This window comes from Heptranchias perlo, chromosome 3, assembly GCF_035084215.1.
Source record: "Heptranchias perlo isolate sHepPer1 chromosome 3, sHepPer1.hap1, whole genome shotgun sequence".
Lineage (NCBI taxonomy): Eukaryota > Metazoa > Chordata > Chondrichthyes > Hexanchiformes > Hexanchidae > Heptranchias > Heptranchias perlo.
The window spans coordinates 98,845,920-98,863,572 of NC_090327.1; the positions used below are offsets into that span (position 1 = coordinate 98,845,920).

The window sequence follows — 17,653 nt, forward strand, 5'->3', positions numbered from 1 at the left end:
CCCTCTCTATCTCAGCTTAATTATACTCTCTGAATTTATAGAGTATAATCTGAACATCAACTAAAACTACAATAGATATGTAATTAGTCAAATGTTTTTCTCTTTCTCACTCTCCCTTTCACACACATATAACCTTTGTTTTTCAAAAAAAGTCAAGTACATTTTACTTGAATAAAGCTTTTGAAATCTGTCCTCTAGTAATTTTGAAAAACAACCATATTTTGTTAGAGAATGAGAGAGAAATATTCTATCATTTGGCTAGCTTAAATGCCACTGTTGCATCCTGGGAAACTGTGCACATTGCCCATGCTCAGACTGCAGGACCTGCCTTCACCTGATGGAGTCACATGTAGGCAAACATATCGGGCTCGATTTTAGGAGCGTGTTTCCGGCGGGTTCCCAGCGGGGTGGCCCCGAAAATCCCGATCTCCGGTCACGTGACCGGATCGCGACGAAATCCCGGCCACTTCCGGGTACCGCGCTGACGTGCGGGGCTGCGCGCGCAAGCCCCGCTGGTGGGAATCCCGCAGGCAATTAAAGCCAGCGGGGTTCCACTTGAGAGTACTTACCTTGCTCGTTGTGGTCAGTTAATGAGCTGAAGCAGCTGTCAAAAGAGGAAGTGTGGGATTTTAGGTTCAAGGCAGTGAGTTTCCCACACTGGGGGAAACAGTCTCCCTCCAACCAGGCGTGTTGCAGCCAGCAGCCTGTGGCAGGTGCCAAGGTGCGCTCCACGGGGGAGAGCCCTCACCCACGCAGGAGGCCACCGCGTCACATAGGGCAACCCCTGCCCTCCACCACCCCCCGCCAAGCCAGAGGACAGACCGACACGAAACCGCAGCCCCAGTCCGAGCAACCACACACCTACCCTGCACAACCCCTCAGACCAACACCTGCCAGATGGGTGGTGTGTGGAGACCCTCGGAGGACGAAGAGCATGACCAGCACCAGCAGCCTCGCAGTCCACGCCGTCCGCCGCAGGGACGTGGATCCCCCCAACACGGTGTTGTTGCACGCCCACCTGCACAGCAGGAGGGAGGGCTACCGCAGAGAGAGACGCGTCGCAGAGGGCACTACCCTCGCCACAGGGTCCACAGACCGAGGCGCAGCTCCCCGGACCTCTCCGAGCAGCAGTGCACAGGGAGGCGCAGATTCGCTCGACATGTAGTCGTGGAGATCTGCAGCCTCTTTCATGCCGAGCTGCTCCTGGCTGGCCCCAGCACCAACTGCTTACCTGTCGCTGGCAAAGTCACCACTGCCCTCCACACCTTCTCCTCCGCATCCTTCCAGGGTGCAGCCGGCTACACCGCCGATGTCTCTCAGTCGTCTGCGCGGACGAGCCCTGCAAATACACCTGCACCTACTCTGCAGTAACACGATGGGTGGCATCAGTGGTGGGTCCTCATAGTGATACCCAGGAGCGGGCATTATTGGACACAACGGACAGGATTCGCGGAGACATGGCAGTGGTGGTGTCAATATAATGTGTGCTGTTTGTTGCTCTGAAATTCAATATGGGTAACACCCATGACAAACCCTCAGACACCCTTGTGCACCCCCTTCATGCTGACGAGACGTTTGCCTTACGCTGCCTACTGCACATATGTGATGCATGCCCTGTGGCTGCAGCACAGGTGGTGGCAGGTTGAGTGAGGCTGGCCGTGAGGGAGATGCACGAGAGGGTGAGTATGGGATGGAGCCATGAGATTGTATGAGGATTGGGTTGCGTGTTAGTGGCAGGATGAGTACTGGCGAGGTGAGTAGGTGGAGGTAAGATGAGGATGGGGTTTGAGTGGGTATGAAGGGTGATGTGACAGAATAGTGTTGGCGGTGCCGAAGGAGATGTGGGGTGGGGGCAGTGTTGTGGCAGACGGAGTGTAGGGGAAAGACTTCATGTTCTCACTGCGGCTGACCTACTGCGGTCATTGCAGCGCCTCCTGCACTGTATGCAGGTGGGCGATATGTTGGTGGCGCAGGTGACCCCCTCTGCCACCTCGAGCCAGGCCTTCTTGGTGGCAGAGGCAGGCCGCTTCCTCCCGCCCGCCGGGGGGAAGATCTGTGTCCTCCCCCTCCTCCTCACCCCATCTGATGATACCTGGGGTGAGGCATCATTAAATTGGGAGCAGCCTTCCCCCTGGGCTGCTCCATGCTGCAATTTGTTCCATTGGTTGCAGCATCTGTCAGTGGAGGACTGCCCCTTTAACTAGAGCACCTCCAGCTGACAGATCGTACTGCGCATGCGCAGCCCGACCGACGCACAGGCCAGCGCCGTGGACCCTGGAGGAGCAGGTAATTGATTCCTATTAGTGGGTTGCCTGCTACGATCGCGTGGGCAACCCACTAATTTCGCCGTCCGCGTTTTCGACGCTCCCGGAGGACCACCCGCTGGGAACCCGCAGGCCTGCTAAATTCGAGCCCATCATGTTCAAACCCAGACTTTTGGGAGAGGCTGAAACTTTCAAGTAAAAACTTTAATGAAGGTATTAAAAGACACCAACAATCATTCAATGGATAAATGTTACCATGTCATTGTGAAATTGTGTAATTTTTAATTTTCTTAGAATTTTGTTTGAAAACTTATTTTGGATAAAGAAATGTTAGATACTGAAATAAAAAAAGGATGAAAATTAAGCACTTTGAGTGACTTGATTAGTTCATCAACAAACCGTGAATGGTGAAAGTTGATAAAGGAAAATTGAATGGAAAATTAGACATAGGAATTTACAATGAGAAAAGTTGACATACAAGAGTGAGCAAAAATCTGACATAAGGGAACAAGGTTTATAGAGAGGAGGTAAGTGCAGACGTAAGATTTTTAACATACTATACATAATTAAAGATTTAAGAAAGAAGCATGTATTTACACACGCACACACACACAGTCAGGAAGAAAAAACGGGAGAAGACAGAGGCAAACACACAATATTAGAAAGAGGCACACAAACTGAACAGACATGGGGAACGCACAGATAAATTAATAAACAGACAGGGGAGACACAAACAGAGAAAAATCATTAGATCAAAACACGTTGGGAGAGAGAGAAGCAACATGGGACAGAGAAGGAGATCAAGTGACAGAGAGCAAGAGAGATCGAGTGAGGGAGAGCAAGAGAGATCGAGTGAGGGAGAGCAAGAGGTGGAGAGACATATATGGAAAGAGACAAATTAAATGGAGAAACACAGACTAAGAGTGAGAGAGAGAAAGAAAGAGATGTTATGGAAAGCATCACCATTGCTATGGTTATAATTAAGATGGAATACCAAAACGGCAATACTACTTTCACGTTACTTGAGCATTTACTCTAGGGAGATTGTTATGAATGCAGTAAGGCTGCAAAACCCTGTCATACAATTTTTATTTAAATTATGTTAATTAATCTATGAATTACAATGCTGGGACAAGAGTGAGTGAAAAGGTGGCTAAGCCCATTATGATCTCCATGGTCAGCTCCTAAGTGGCCATAGGCTAAGCTTGCATAAATAGCAAACCATGGATCTCCAGCAGTTTTCTTTTCCCTTCTATCCTACAAAAAGTTTCAATTGATTCTGATGCTTACACGTCTTTGTTGGCCTTAATTTCACATCTTTTGCTTACTTTTCACAGCCTCAGGCGTAAGGAAAGGTGAATTATCTCTAAAACTAAGGGAGCTAAGAATCACATTTACAGGACAGATTAATGGATGCTGTAACATTGCTGCAGAGCAGACCTGCAGCTCAAAGAGACTCTTTCATAGCATTTCTTAGCCCAGTGGACCTCAAGATGCTGTTAAATTCTACTAAAAATAAAATCTTAACACAAGCGTCTTTTAAAAACCCTGGCTGACTCTTTTCAATATTTCGCAGCACTTTTAGCACCAGAACAACTGAAATCCCCTGTGTTGAAAGTGAAGTTAATGAAAAAGTAAAAGCAGCTAGCTTAAGAGCTTCCTTAAACTTAATTTCACTAGAATGGATATCCTGAAAAACATTCGAGCACCAGAGGACAAGGTGGACATGTGGTGTTGAACAACAGATGAATGGCCTTTACCCAAATACAAGTACTGATGTCCAGTGACTAAAAATCTATTTAATGATTAACTTTGCATTTCACGCGTGGCTTGAAGGTTTTCAATAATAACATTAGTCACTGAGTTCCTGAAAGAGTATGATTGAACTGATATATAATATTTAATATTTGTCCTACTCCCTCCCAAATAAGTACTTAAAACAAAAATGACACAGAAATAGTTGCTCTCCGACAGTAATGGGCCAGAAGAAGCTGCTGATTAACATGTTGATTTTACAGTACTATGGTGCCCAGATTTATGTCCCAATGGAAAGCATCCTTCAAATTAACACAGCAGTCCACTCGCTTCTCAACGGGGCTGCCAGATGGGGCACTTCACCATGAGGAAAACTGAGATTCCATTCACATTCCTCCACACAGGAAGCTTCCTGCTAACCAACCCATGGAGCAGTATTGGCACTGGAAGCAACGAGCTCAACTCATCCATGTTAATGCTCAGAGAAAAAATATTGCTCGGATATTTGTGCGAAGAAATAAATAAATCAAGAAAAGGTCACTCACACAGTAGCAGCAGAGGAATGGAAAGGGTTGCGGGAAGAAAGAGAAAAAGAATGGAGGCAAAAGATTACAACCAACAATGTGATGATCCTAATTGGAAACCAGAGCATAGGCTTCTCCCTGATTAGCCAGCAGGCGTTCTTGTGTGAAACAAAGCTTGGTGTCTTCTTTGAAGAAAAAGCAACACACACACAACGGATCTGTTCTGCATGTGCGTTCCAGATTGTGATACCTCAATCAGCGGCAGAGCTGCCCCACTGACAGTCTACCATGTAACTGCAGTAACTGCAACTGGAATCTACAACCAGCATAACAAATCCAGAGATCAGGTTACGCACTAGATTTTGATGTAAACGAGGCACAATTGTGCTGCAAATGAATCACACTTCGGTGTTATTTAACTGTTTGATAATGCTGCCCAGTAATTACTAAATAAAAAAAGGTGTTTGTGCAACACATAGAAAACCTGATGATTCTGCATCCTCCACAATAATGCTAGCACTAATAGTTGGGCACGGCACTGTACTCCTTATGAACACTAAATCAGAAAGAGCCAGCACACTGAATGTGAAAAGAGCGCAAAATAAAAGTTGAAATTTTCAGCTATATAGGACTAGACACCTTAAAGTATTCAATAGCACAAGATAGAGGGAAGCATCCTTTTATTAAGTTCATTAAAAGCCATCAACAGCCATATTTAAAATAACTTGGGTATATATTAAAGTAGTGCATGTTTTACAGGTAGTTAAGTCTGTTGGGTTTCATTAAGACAGACGATAATAATTTTTAAAGCATGCACTCCTGCAATGATTTTTTTCAAAGGGCTAAATCAAGTCAAGTCAGGCCAAGTAACAGTCCTTCCACTGGCCAGGAAACTCCTGAAGATCCTTCGCCATTACATTCAGACTCACTTTCCGATGCACAACCGCCTAAAAATTACAATGAACTCAACTGCAGACATGTACTTAAAAAAAACCTACAGTATTCGCTTTGCTAATATATAAACTCATCCACAATCAAAACATTACAGCTGGTGCCATTTTGTCAACATTTAAACTCTCTTCAGTGCAGTCGTATTTTTGAACAGACTGGCCTCTTTCCTAAACAGCCTCCACTCTACTCAATTGCAATGCAACTCCAGATTTGAAAGGCAAAATCTGCTCAACTGGTATTTCACTTTATCCCAAGGGTCATTCTGTTCGATACTGCTCCAGTGGGTCACTGGGAATTGGACCAGGTTCACTCAAGATTCCCTCTTCTATCCCCTTCCCCCCTACACTTCTCTACCCGCTTCATCAACTCACACCTCGCTGGTTGCCAAACCACTAATCTCCTCACCAAAGCTTCCTACCAGGGCACTGATCACCAGATATCCATCCCAATGCTTCTCGGTCCAGCTTGCTGGCCTCCTGTTTGCATTAGACCACCACCCACATTTCAAAAGGGTCTCAAAGATGGGGGAAAAGAAAAAGAAAGATTCGATGGACAAAATAAGTCATCACATTAAAATTAAATAAAAAGACTGTTATAATTGAGACCCAATCACTTGTAAGGAATGGAAAGATGATTGGTGTTGAGAAATGATTGTTTGTGTCGGCCTAGTTGTGCACAGTGCACAACACTTGAGAGCAGCTTTGCACATCAGCACCAACGTGTCCTTTGCCAGTGAGTTCACACTAGGATCTGCAGAGTGTGCTGATTAAATGGTACACTTACAGCATTTCACAATGAAAGAGTGTCACTGACACCTAGTATACATTGCTCCCCCCATTGATGACAGTCTAACATAAACCAGAGTCCACAGTGCAGAGATCAACATCCTGGGGGTCACCATTGACCAGAAGCTTAACTGGACCAGCCATATAAATACTGTGGCTACGAGAGCAGGTCAGAGGCTGGGTATTCTACGGCGAGTGACTCACCTCCTGACTCCCCAAAGCCTTTCCACCATCTACAAGGCACAAGTCAGGAGTGTGATGGAATACTCTCCACTTGCTTGGATGAGTGCAGCTCCAACAACACTCAAGAAGCTCGACACCATCCAAGATAAAGCAGCCCGCTTGATTGGCACCCCATCCACCACCCTAAACGTTCACTCCCTTCACCACCGGCGCACAGTGGCTGCAGTGTGTACCATCCACAGGATGCACTGCAGCAACTCACCAAGGCTTCTTCGACAGCACCTCCCAAACCCGCGACCTCTACCACCTAGAAGGACAAGGGCAGCAGGCACATGGGAACAACACCACCTGCACGTTCCCCTCCAAGTCACACACCATCCCGACTTGGAAATATATCGCCGTTCCTTCATCGTCGCTGGGTCAAAATCCTGGAACTCCCTTCCTAACAGCACTGTGGGAGAACCGTCACCACACGGACTGCAGCGGTTCAAGAAGGCGGCTCACCACCACCTTCTCAAGGGCAATTAGGGATGGGCAATAAAATGCTGGCTTCGCCAGCGACGCCCACATCCCATGAACGAATAAAAAAAGAGTTTTGTAGGTCTTGTGAGTTGCCGTTGGATCTCCACTTAAACGTGGAGCCAATACGTGGAGCTTTTTAACCATCAATCATGGGTCTCCAGCCTTGATTTGGAGCAGGGGGAAGAGGGGAGAGCAGCACACAAAGGCTGTGGGTCTCAATTTGAGCACAGCTCCCAAGGGATCCAACTTATATATAAAAGTGCCTTTACTTTCACGTTTATTTTTACTATAGCTAGCAACAAAGTTGTCCAAACAAATTCTGCAACAACAGACTTCTAAATAGCAGTACATCAGGGGGCTGACAGCCAGGTGGTTATACCTGCAGGTGTTAGCATATTAGCTGCAAACACTGACTACATAAAAGAAAAAAATCACCCTTGTAATAGAATTGAGTGTTCTTTGCAAACAGTGCAGTACTGTCTGAGTGGCATAATACACACACCTGTGACAGATTTAAGAGGTACGGCAGAAAGTCAAGGGTCATCAATACATTTGTCATTGCAAAACTTTACCTTTCCTCTTCTTATCTTTCACACTCTCACTCTCTTTCTAAACAGCACCAAAGTCGACAGGCGTGAAACCAAACCCTTATGTGAGATGCCGCCTGCTCAGGAGTTATTTTACTAAAGCTAATCCACAAAATATGTTGGCCTGTTTGAACAAGAGTGAACACTGTGCATTATATCGTTAGCTACACATGACTAGCTTAAGACCAGTCACATGTGGGAAGGGCTTTCACTAATGCCCACTAATTAATGCCAGCGGGCAATACTCTTCAATGATTGATATCAGAAAGCAATAAAACGGAAACTATTTTACCATAAATGTCATAAAGCACAGGCTCAGCACCGCACAAAATATATAAAAAAGGTCCTATTTTTAACCCGTTGAGAATGGGATATTTTGCTTTGAAAAATAAAAGCATCTCTCTCCAAAACATCTTAACCACAGAAGATAATGAAATACAAGCCCGAACCACCAGAAATGGAACTTCATTCAGAACACACACTGGAGCAGGGGAAAGTAACAACTCTTTCATCTGATTTTTTTTTGCACAATGTGGGAAGTATTACTGCAGTTTTCATGGTTTGGAATAAATGCCAGGATTGAAGTAACAATAAAACAAATATTGAGCATCATATTTGTATACTAGCAATGCTTCTTGATTAATTGTCAACTTAAAAATAGCATACATATGGATGCACAAATACCAGCTCAAAAAGAACAAGTTGCAGGGATACATGAATAACACTTCAAAGTATACATGTGGATACACAAATATCACCTTAAAAGGGACATGTGTAGATACACAAATATCACCTTAAAAAGAGCATGTGTAGATATGCAAAGCTACCGCAAAGGGCATGTGTAATACACAAATATCACCTTAAAAAGGGCATGTGTAATACACAAATATCACCTTAAAAAGGGCATGTGTAATACACAAATATCACCTTAAAAAGGGCATGTGTAATACACAAATATCACCTTAAAAAGGGCATGTGTAATACACAAATATCACCTTAAAAAGGGCATGTGTAGATACACAAATGCTACCAAAAAAAAACTAAACAACCTTTGATAAAACGAGTGCAACTTTATGAACGCTCCTCCAACAGTCTCTGTGAATCTATGCACATTTCCTTGCACCTGTCGCTTTACCTTGGCATGGCAAGAACAAACACGCCAGGTTCACCACCATAGCTGTTCCTGTACCTGAGCCTGGGCAATTGCAACGCCAACAGCAGGGGCCATTTTATGGCTGACTGCTGGTGATTAAAACTAAAGGTGCATGCTCAGAAAATCCAACAGGAAGAATTTCATTTTTTGTTAAATTGCAAAATAATTTTGGGTAATAATGAGATTAGGTACAGACTAATCTCATTACCACTTGGGGTGAATTATGAAATAGTTTTCACTTGAGAGTTTGCCTCACCAAGGCTCGCCCTGCTCTGACTATGAAAGGATGTTCTGCTGGAACCAGAGGGAAAATGCATTATAACAAGGAGGTTATGAATAATGAGGTTCCTCTATATTCTGCTGTTCGCACAAAGGGGGAGTCGCAGTTTATTGAGAGAGTAAGAACTCTTGACACTTTTTTTTTTGGAAAAGACCCTGCCCATGTAATGGTCTACTGCTACTGAGCCATACATCCCAAGCAGACCACAAGTATAATGCCTCATCTGGCCTATCTCTGGGCTAGCAAAGGAGAAAGAAAGTCCATGTCAATGAGCCTTGGCTGCAAAGTCCACGGGTCTCAGCTGTAAAGTCCATGTGTAGTCATTGGACTAGGTTGTGATACTTTCTGTGGTCAAAGAGCCTGCCACTATTCATTGTCTTGGCTCAGACGTGGAGAACTGCACCTTGGTCAAGGTATCAAAGGCTGCTGGTGCTAGTGGTTCTGTGTCAGCAACAATCACCACTTTCAGGAGAGGAAGCAAATTCTTTTTTAAAAAAAACAAAACCAAAATCTTTATAGACAAAAGCTATCTGGCACAGAGCTTTGCCAGACAGGAACACATATTAGCTGTTCGGACACAAAGGCAAGCATGCTCTACATGATTTTACGACACTTAAAATTAAGCTCTGCACCGGCAGCACTAAATATTAGGTACTGATTGACACCAATGTGCTTGAAATAATGAGAGTAATAATTGTTCTAAAAAGGATTTTTTTGTACCTGTGCTCCCTTATGAAAACCCACTTACAACACCTTCTGAATTGACTGGACTCCCAATTATAAAACTCCACTGCAGGATAATGGCATCACTCGTGCAATGCATAATGGGCCAATAAGAGGAAAAAAAATGGCTCTAAATCCTAATCTCAGTACCTGGACCTACAAAACCAATGTCCAGACTTGAGATTTAGAGTCTCTTTGATCAAGTCCCATAAAGTGTGCATTCCCCTTTGCTGCCAAGCTAATGAGTCAATCAAATCTGCTTTCATCCCTGGCACTCGTAATGCTAAAACCTGCACTAATCAGCTGTCTTGGCTAATCAGTCATCTGTCCAATAACCTTTCACCTCCAGATACTAAACCTTCTGGCTAATGTAGAAAGCACCAAACCAGTCCCCTCTGTGATCCTCAACGTGTTGATTAGAAAAGCAGCCTGGACAGACTTAAAAGCATGCCTGTCTCACATTCAGCTTTGACATCTGAAGTCAAGTGATTTAACTTACAACACGCAGAAAGTACATCATTACTATATCATCATGCAGCTACACAATAGACAACCAGAAGTGATATTATCTCACCCACGCGTGGTAAACTAATTCATGCCATCGGACCTTGCATCACCTTCTCATCCATTACGCTCACGGTTCCCTTTCCATGAGACAGGTTAGCAAAAAAGCCAGCAGAATCACAGTGGGCTGAATGGCCTCTTTCTGAGCTGTAAACTTCTAAGGCCTATAGGCTAATTTCTAATCTCTAAGACTTGTAGTTTTATATTGTCCAATAAGCAATACTATTAAAGGACTAATTCGGAGATCTGGGTTGTACACACTTAGTGCTCTTTTGAAATGTCCACGAAGGTATCAGGCTATTACAACACTATTGGCAGTTTGCCACAAGGCAAACATATGAAAAATTTGTGCAACTAAACTTTAAAATTTCTCCCTCCATCCCCTCCCCATCCAGAAAAGGTGCCCTAATTTCAGTACCATTTTCCCCACAGCTGTGATGAATGATTTAGCAAAGTATGATTTTACAGATCCAAAATACCATGCATTTTGCAGCAAAAGATACAGCAACGGAGAGAAAAATAAGCAGGAGTCAGGGGAGGGACAAGTATGCAGCTCCTTGGTGCTCCCTGCGTCCATTCTCCCAGTGCGCAAGACAATAATTTAAACTGCACTTGGTGCAAAAGGGCAAAATAAGAGTTTCACAATCAAACTGAATTTGGGAGCATTAACCACACTGTGTCAGCATTTTTTTAAAAGGGAAAAATGGACCAAAATGTAATTGAATCTAATACGACCTCTGTATAAACTTTAGTGTAGTGTATACTATGGCCCGGAAATTGCTCATAAAATAGTGGCGATGCTAACAGGACTCACTGTTATTTCAGTGCAAATGAAAGAGCGAGCTCACGTGTGCAATCAAACACGGAAATCTGGAAATTGCTCTACTACTTGCTCTGCTCCTCTGAAAGCTGCGCGGGAAGAACAGCTCGCCGGCTGAATGAATGGACTAGCGTGAACTTGCTCTCCTGCCCAGCTGGAAACTAACTAATCTCTCCATAAAAAAGGTACGCTGGATTTTTTTAGGTCTAAACTAACTTTTAACGACTTGGTAAGTCTTAATGACTGCCAAACCACCTCTCTGGCAATGAAAATGAACTTTTAAAAATGTAGAGTCTCATTACTTCTGATTTTAATTGGACATTTATAAAAATAAAATATGTTTTAAATTTTTGTTTACTTTTTCTTTGTCTCTTTTATCTCTGTCTTTCAATTTGATATTTCTTACCCTCTCTTTATTTCTCTTTCTCTAACTGACTTTACATTGAATCAACTGTTGTAGCTTGCACTGCTTGGTTCTGACATGCACGGCTTGTCAAGAATGCTTCAAGCTAATTGGTTGGGGGGAGTGAGCGCTCCTTTCACAGCTCACAGAAACCCAGGAAAGGACGCTGCACTTTTTTTGGCTCCCCATTGCAGCAAGTTGGCACCCAAAAGCTCGCAGATAATTTGTGGGTGAGTTTCAATCCAGCGAGCGGCAGGCACCATTCATTCACCACTCAGCTCGTTTCCAATCCAATATGTACCTCATTACCAGTTGAAAAACACTTTGTTACTGTGTCAAACATCAGGATTTTTTTCATTCTCGCAATTAAACTAACAGCATGTCCATCACAAGCGACCTACGTTCCAATTCTTCAGAGTTAACATTCAAAGCTCAGCAAATCACATCGCTGCCCTCCCACTCCCTCATACATTTACAACTAGAGAGAATTCTTATTAAATGAGTGCCCCCTCTGCCTTAAAGCTGCATTCACTTATCAGGAACATTTGTTTAACTATAATTCATCTTGAAATAGCAGCAAGAACCTTCTGCTCAGCCCAATTTCAGATCTATTTTTGTTGTCATAGATGGGTTCAATATTCATTTTATATTTAAATTGTGATCAGCCGTGATTTTTTTTTGTGCAAAGCAATCTTGTTCGTACTGCGAGATGAGGAAATCTAAGGTGTGTGATTCCAACTCTGCGTCGGATAGTTGATTATTCTGAGCAAAACCGAAGTTGCTTACATTTTAAATATGAAGTGAATGAGTGGATGTAAAATAGAAACGGGCGAAGGCTATCACTTAATTGAAACACTCCCTCAACACGCATTGAGCTGACTTCATTTAATTAGCTTTGCTTTAGAAACTTATTCCGAATCACACAGTAAATATTTTAACTGAGAGAAAAAATAATAAATCAACAAACTGTAATTGCTGCAGGACTGCAGGCACCTCCTTTGATTACATTCCCTAAAGTCTCTTGGACATTGAGGCAAGATTTGTACATTAAAAAGAAAGATGGTGGAATGGATGCAGGCCTGATGGTCTTTGATCGAACAGCACATTTGGTCTATTGGATACCTGAAACATCTCAGTTTAATTGGTGCCTGAACTTCTCTAATTTACCCTGGCCAGCCAAAGCATCAAGTGTCATCTGGATCAATCCCCAAGTAGGTTAACTTAGCAATCAGCAAAACCCGTGAGATGGTATCTGGCCAAAACCATCTTTAAGTAGGCGGCATCTACACTTTTATTTGGGTTGTTTAAAACTGAAGTGTATTGAAGCAGTACTTACGATAATGTGGGTCCATGTAGCCATTCCTCGGATCCATAGCAAAAAGTGCACCTCGGTATGGGATAGAAGGCTCAGGTATATGTGACAAAGATCCATGGACCTCCTTCTTTATTAGAGAAGCTCTATCCTCACTGGAAGTTGATGGCTCTTCACCGATTTTACTCAAGCTATGCGCACCAGTGTGCGGCTGCATTGCAATTGCGTTTCTTCTCTCTCTGTGATAGGTGCCAGGACTTTCATCCTCTGGAAAAAGGAAACACACCCCAAATCAGGATCAGTATCACTGCAATAGTTCAAAGCTGTACATACTGAAGCAAGAAAAGTTTTTATTGCTGCGTCTGACCTACAGTTGTGAAGCAATATCAGCATATTCCTAACTTTTGTCGACTTTTATATACACTTACAATGCAAATTAAATCAACCTTCAACTGGAGGGAGAAAGGGGAACAGTTTTGTTAACATTTCACTTCACTTGGACCAAGTCTAGACTGAGGCAGGCACTGAGCCGATCCTTTAGAAACTGCAAATTGTCTTCTTTCTCTGAATACAAAATGAAGTTCACTCTTTCAGCAAGAGGTCAGATCACTAATTTAGGCGGATTTTATTAGATCTGAACAGCTCTTCTATTGAATTTAAAACGGGTGTCATTATTGAAGCACAAACACTGATTTCTCGGTCTAACCGGGGTTAGTGTGAATATGTCTGTGTGTGTGCACGTGTGTGTGTGTGTGTGTGTGCGTCTACCTATATGTGTCTGTATTCGTGTGTGTACATGTGTGCGTTTATTTGCACGTCAATGCATGTGTATCTGTGTATGCGTGTGTACTATCATCCAAACTTCATCCAAATGTAATGAGACACATGAAAAAAAAAGGTCGAGTTAAGTCAATTCACATCTCAAACTCAGAATATCATAAAAAGGTTAATGGCAATAACTTAAAAATTAAGACTGCTTTGCAAAGCTACGAGATTCCTATTCCCCACTCCTGAAAGTTGAACTGCTTCAATTAGTTTGGATGGAATGATTTTTGCATTGGAAAATATCCTTATGATTTGTTACATTATCACATCATAGAGTGAAGCATTCTGTGCCAATATCCGCTTTTTACTAAGCACAAAGTATACATCTAGTTAACAAAGATATAAAGTTTAGCGTCACAATTAGGAGTACCACTAACAATAATCAGATGTGTCAGTGCAGATAAATCAGGGACCCAGAGGTACTGTGAGTAATACTGGCTGAGTATGGAGCACATTTCCACATATGCTCCACTTCGATACCACATCACCGGGAGCAAGGGTCTCACAACCATCTCTTTCAGATGAAAAAGCAGGGAAGAGGAAGCAAGTAGTAGGTGGAAGAGAAGGAAGAGAGGAAATAAAAGGGAGAGAGGAAAAAGAGATCTAAGATGTAAAAAAAACTAATGAGGGGAGGAAAGAAAGTGGGGGGGAAGAGGGGAGGAAAGAAAGTGGGGGGGGAAGAGGGAGTCCAATAAGAACCAATGATAAGTCCAACTATACATCAATCACTCTTTATAAGGTGTTGGTGATGGGTCAAAACATGAAATGCTGTCTGTTTAAAACTCTATTTTACCCACTTTTCCTTTCTTGGATATCGCTTCCCTTGACTGATTAGGCATTTCTCACCTTCCAAAAAGAAATTAAAGACACAAAATAATGCCATGTCCTTCACTCTCACACAAACGAAGCTTTATATCCAAAAGAATGACTGAAACGTACACTTGTTTTGCACATTAAAATAATTGTGTGCAGCACATGATTACCTTTCGTCGCAAAAACCTAAACCAACCAGCATTTAACAAGATTAGAATGCAGGCACATCACCCGCACTGTTCTGTTGAGCCAAATTGTTCAACACTTTTCAAAATAAACGTTGGCAGGCTGCACCAAGCCAACTTTGAGAGAGAAATATACCATATGTCATGGCAACAAGTGTGATTCTTTTTACTGCAGAAATGTAAGCTGCTCTTCCAGAAGCGTCTGAAAGCACACTTAAACACCCAAACAGGAAACAACTGCTATTGCTCCAGAGCTGAGGAAAAGACTACCATAGGATAAGAAGGAATAACAAGCTGGCATGAAAAACCAAGACAAATTACTTGAAACCTCTCATGAAAGTATTAACATGGACTATCAATTCACTGAACATCAGCAGTCTGTAGCATAAAAAACTGCAAACTCAAAATCAAACTTGAGGGAAAAAAATATATATATTCTTAGAACTTACGTGTCTAAGGGGTGTATGCTTCTACTCTTGCTCCCAGACACTTCACATTTCACAAAAGAAAATAACAGCATTGGTTTGCAACAGTCCCGCACATGTACACACCAGCTAGGTGATGGAGACACACACTAGAAGCTTCAACATTACTCACAACTCAGTCCAAAAAAAACCCACGGCTCACTCTGAGCAAGTCACAGTCTCGTTTGAAAATATCCGGCCATGAGGGCAATCCTCTGTAATCTCTCTCACATACAAAGCCTCTCCCATTAGAGTAATTCAGGAAAAAAAAACTGATTGGTGCCATGCGAAGTTTAACCAGCTCATTAGTATTCTACCGGTGTGCCTCCCAGCGAACTTATTCTCTATTTAAGCAGCTCTCTGGAGCTCAGGGGTCAGGCGGCTAATCATTAAATCAAACTAATGTCACACCATCACAATCGGCCTAACAGAAAGAAGGTTTATTATTTCAGTTTATGCAGAATAAATGGTTTTACAAATGGTCCCCAAGAAAGGGTCAACAGCAGCTTCAATTACAAGACAAACTTAACAAGAGTCGCGGGGTAAACCAAGTGCTCTGTATTGACTTTAGCATGGGCTGTGCTTCACACTCTGCCACAAGCAGGCTCCAATACACTGCATATGCAAAGATCAAGGAAGAGCAGCTTTTGCCCTGCCAGGATTTGTGTCTACACATAGGCTGCTCATTCACCTTTTTTTTCTCTTCCCAATGGTTGCTCAGTTCAATTCACCCCACACAAAGCCTGAAGACCAAACCTCAATGCACCAACTGAAACATGTTCAAAACTGGGCCTTCTTTTGTGATTGAATTTCTTAACGTCTTTTCAAATAGTGGAGAATGCCTTGAGGCTAAAGGAAGAAACAGGCTAATGGTGAATTGGGAGTACTGAGCAAATTTCAGAGCCCTTTCCTCCTTGCTTTTGAGGTTGAAAGCAAACCCTAGCCTTTCAAGTTTCAAAGTCCTTTTTCCCCCTGCAGTGTCACAGAAGGATTTGAAAAAAAGTAATTGTGCTCACAGCCTTCCTGATCAGAGCTTACGTTCTATTTCTGGTATTTCAGTGAGCGTCTCCCAATAATAGTGCGCCTATCTCAATGCCTTATCCATCCTGCACTGTCCAATTACTAATTAAATGAACAATTGTCGCTCTAAATGCCCTTTGTGTGTTTGAAGTTTAGATGCAAAATAAGACTTTTAGGTTAGCATTCGCAAGAAACTATTCATGAGCCAATTTTAAAAAGCAAATACGAGAAAATGCAGTGAGCTCAATGATCAAATACTTTCCCAGAAGTCCTTACATTTGTTTCTGTGAAACTCTTAAAACTTACAAAAGCCAAAGAAACAAGTGAATTGGGCATGGATGCTGTACATGGCACAAGTATCTCAGGATCCTACCTTCAGCTGAAAGGACCTTCATACTTACATCCATATATAAGTGGTTTAATAAGGAATCATTCAATTTAAGGAAAAGGCCGGCATCTCCACATCACAATATAAAAGACACATGGAAGAGAGATTTTACCATCTTCAGTTGACATATGTGAGTTTCTTATAGTTTTTTTGGGGGAGTAATAAAGCTGGGTTTTCAGCTCAGAGGTTATGTCACAGTAGGAAAGTGGACCTTTAATAAAAATTGTAGCCAGCACGGAAATAATTTTCAGCTTCAAAGCTCCATACAGCGACTGGAGCCTCAAGGTATCAAGATTTCACTGCACCCCTAAAAATATTAAAGTAAAATCTTAAAAGGGGCCCAGAAGACTGGAGTTGATTAAAATAGTCATCGTAAACGATTCAGTAAAAAGGGGATTATCACTAGGAGAATGAAGGGGGAAGTTAGAAGAATTTTTTTCCCCACACAGAAGTTTATTATGCCTTGGAATGCTTTATCACAATTTGCTATTAAAACAGGCTTTTTTACCATGTAAAAAAGAACTGGATAAATATTTGAAAGGGAAGAATATGAAAAAAATACAGGCATGACAAATACAAAACTACTTTGTCTTGTTTTAGTCTGGTAGCTGTCCCTCAAACTGGGGACAGATACCAAACCAAAAGATAGAACTGCTTCATATTTGGCACAACAGGGAAAGGACAAGGAAATGGTATTGGAGTAGATAGCTACAGTTGAAGGGCTAGCACAGGTACAAGCACAATGGGCCAAATGACCTTTTACTGTGTTGTGGTTCTATGATTTGATTAAACACTCTCAAATTTAACCTTAAATGAAATCATTTATTATAGTGACTGTAATTAAGCCAGCCAATGGCACAGCACCATGTACACATGGGGCATCGGTCATCCTGTAAAGGAGCAGTGCCACTGTGGAAGGGAAAAAAAACAAACTCTCCTTTTAACTTCAGTTCACTACCTGGCATATTCCCAGTCTATAAAATGTAATCTGAAAATGAAGAATGTAAAGATATTATTGGGATAAATTTCAGCAGTCGTACCCAATTTTGTTTTGAAATATCCAACATTTAAATATTATCTCCAATATTCAATTAGCAAAATGAGTGGATAGCACAAGCCTCTACAAAAATTC

At 42.4% G+C, this 17,653-nt stretch overlaps 1 protein-coding gene across 1 annotated transcript in view; it reads right to left on the minus strand.

Annotated features, from left to right (window-relative positions):
* Positions 1-17,653, minus strand: part of LOC137318085 (transcriptional activator GLI3-like) — a 371,554-nt gene that overhangs the window by 226,152 nt on the left and 127,749 nt on the right. Inside the window, exon 3 of the mRNA XM_067981056.1 lies at positions 12,851-13,093. Within this exon, the coding sequence (XP_067837157.1) occupies positions 12,851-13,093 (243 nt within the window). The remainder of the gene's footprint in view (positions 1-12,850; positions 13,094-17,653) is intronic.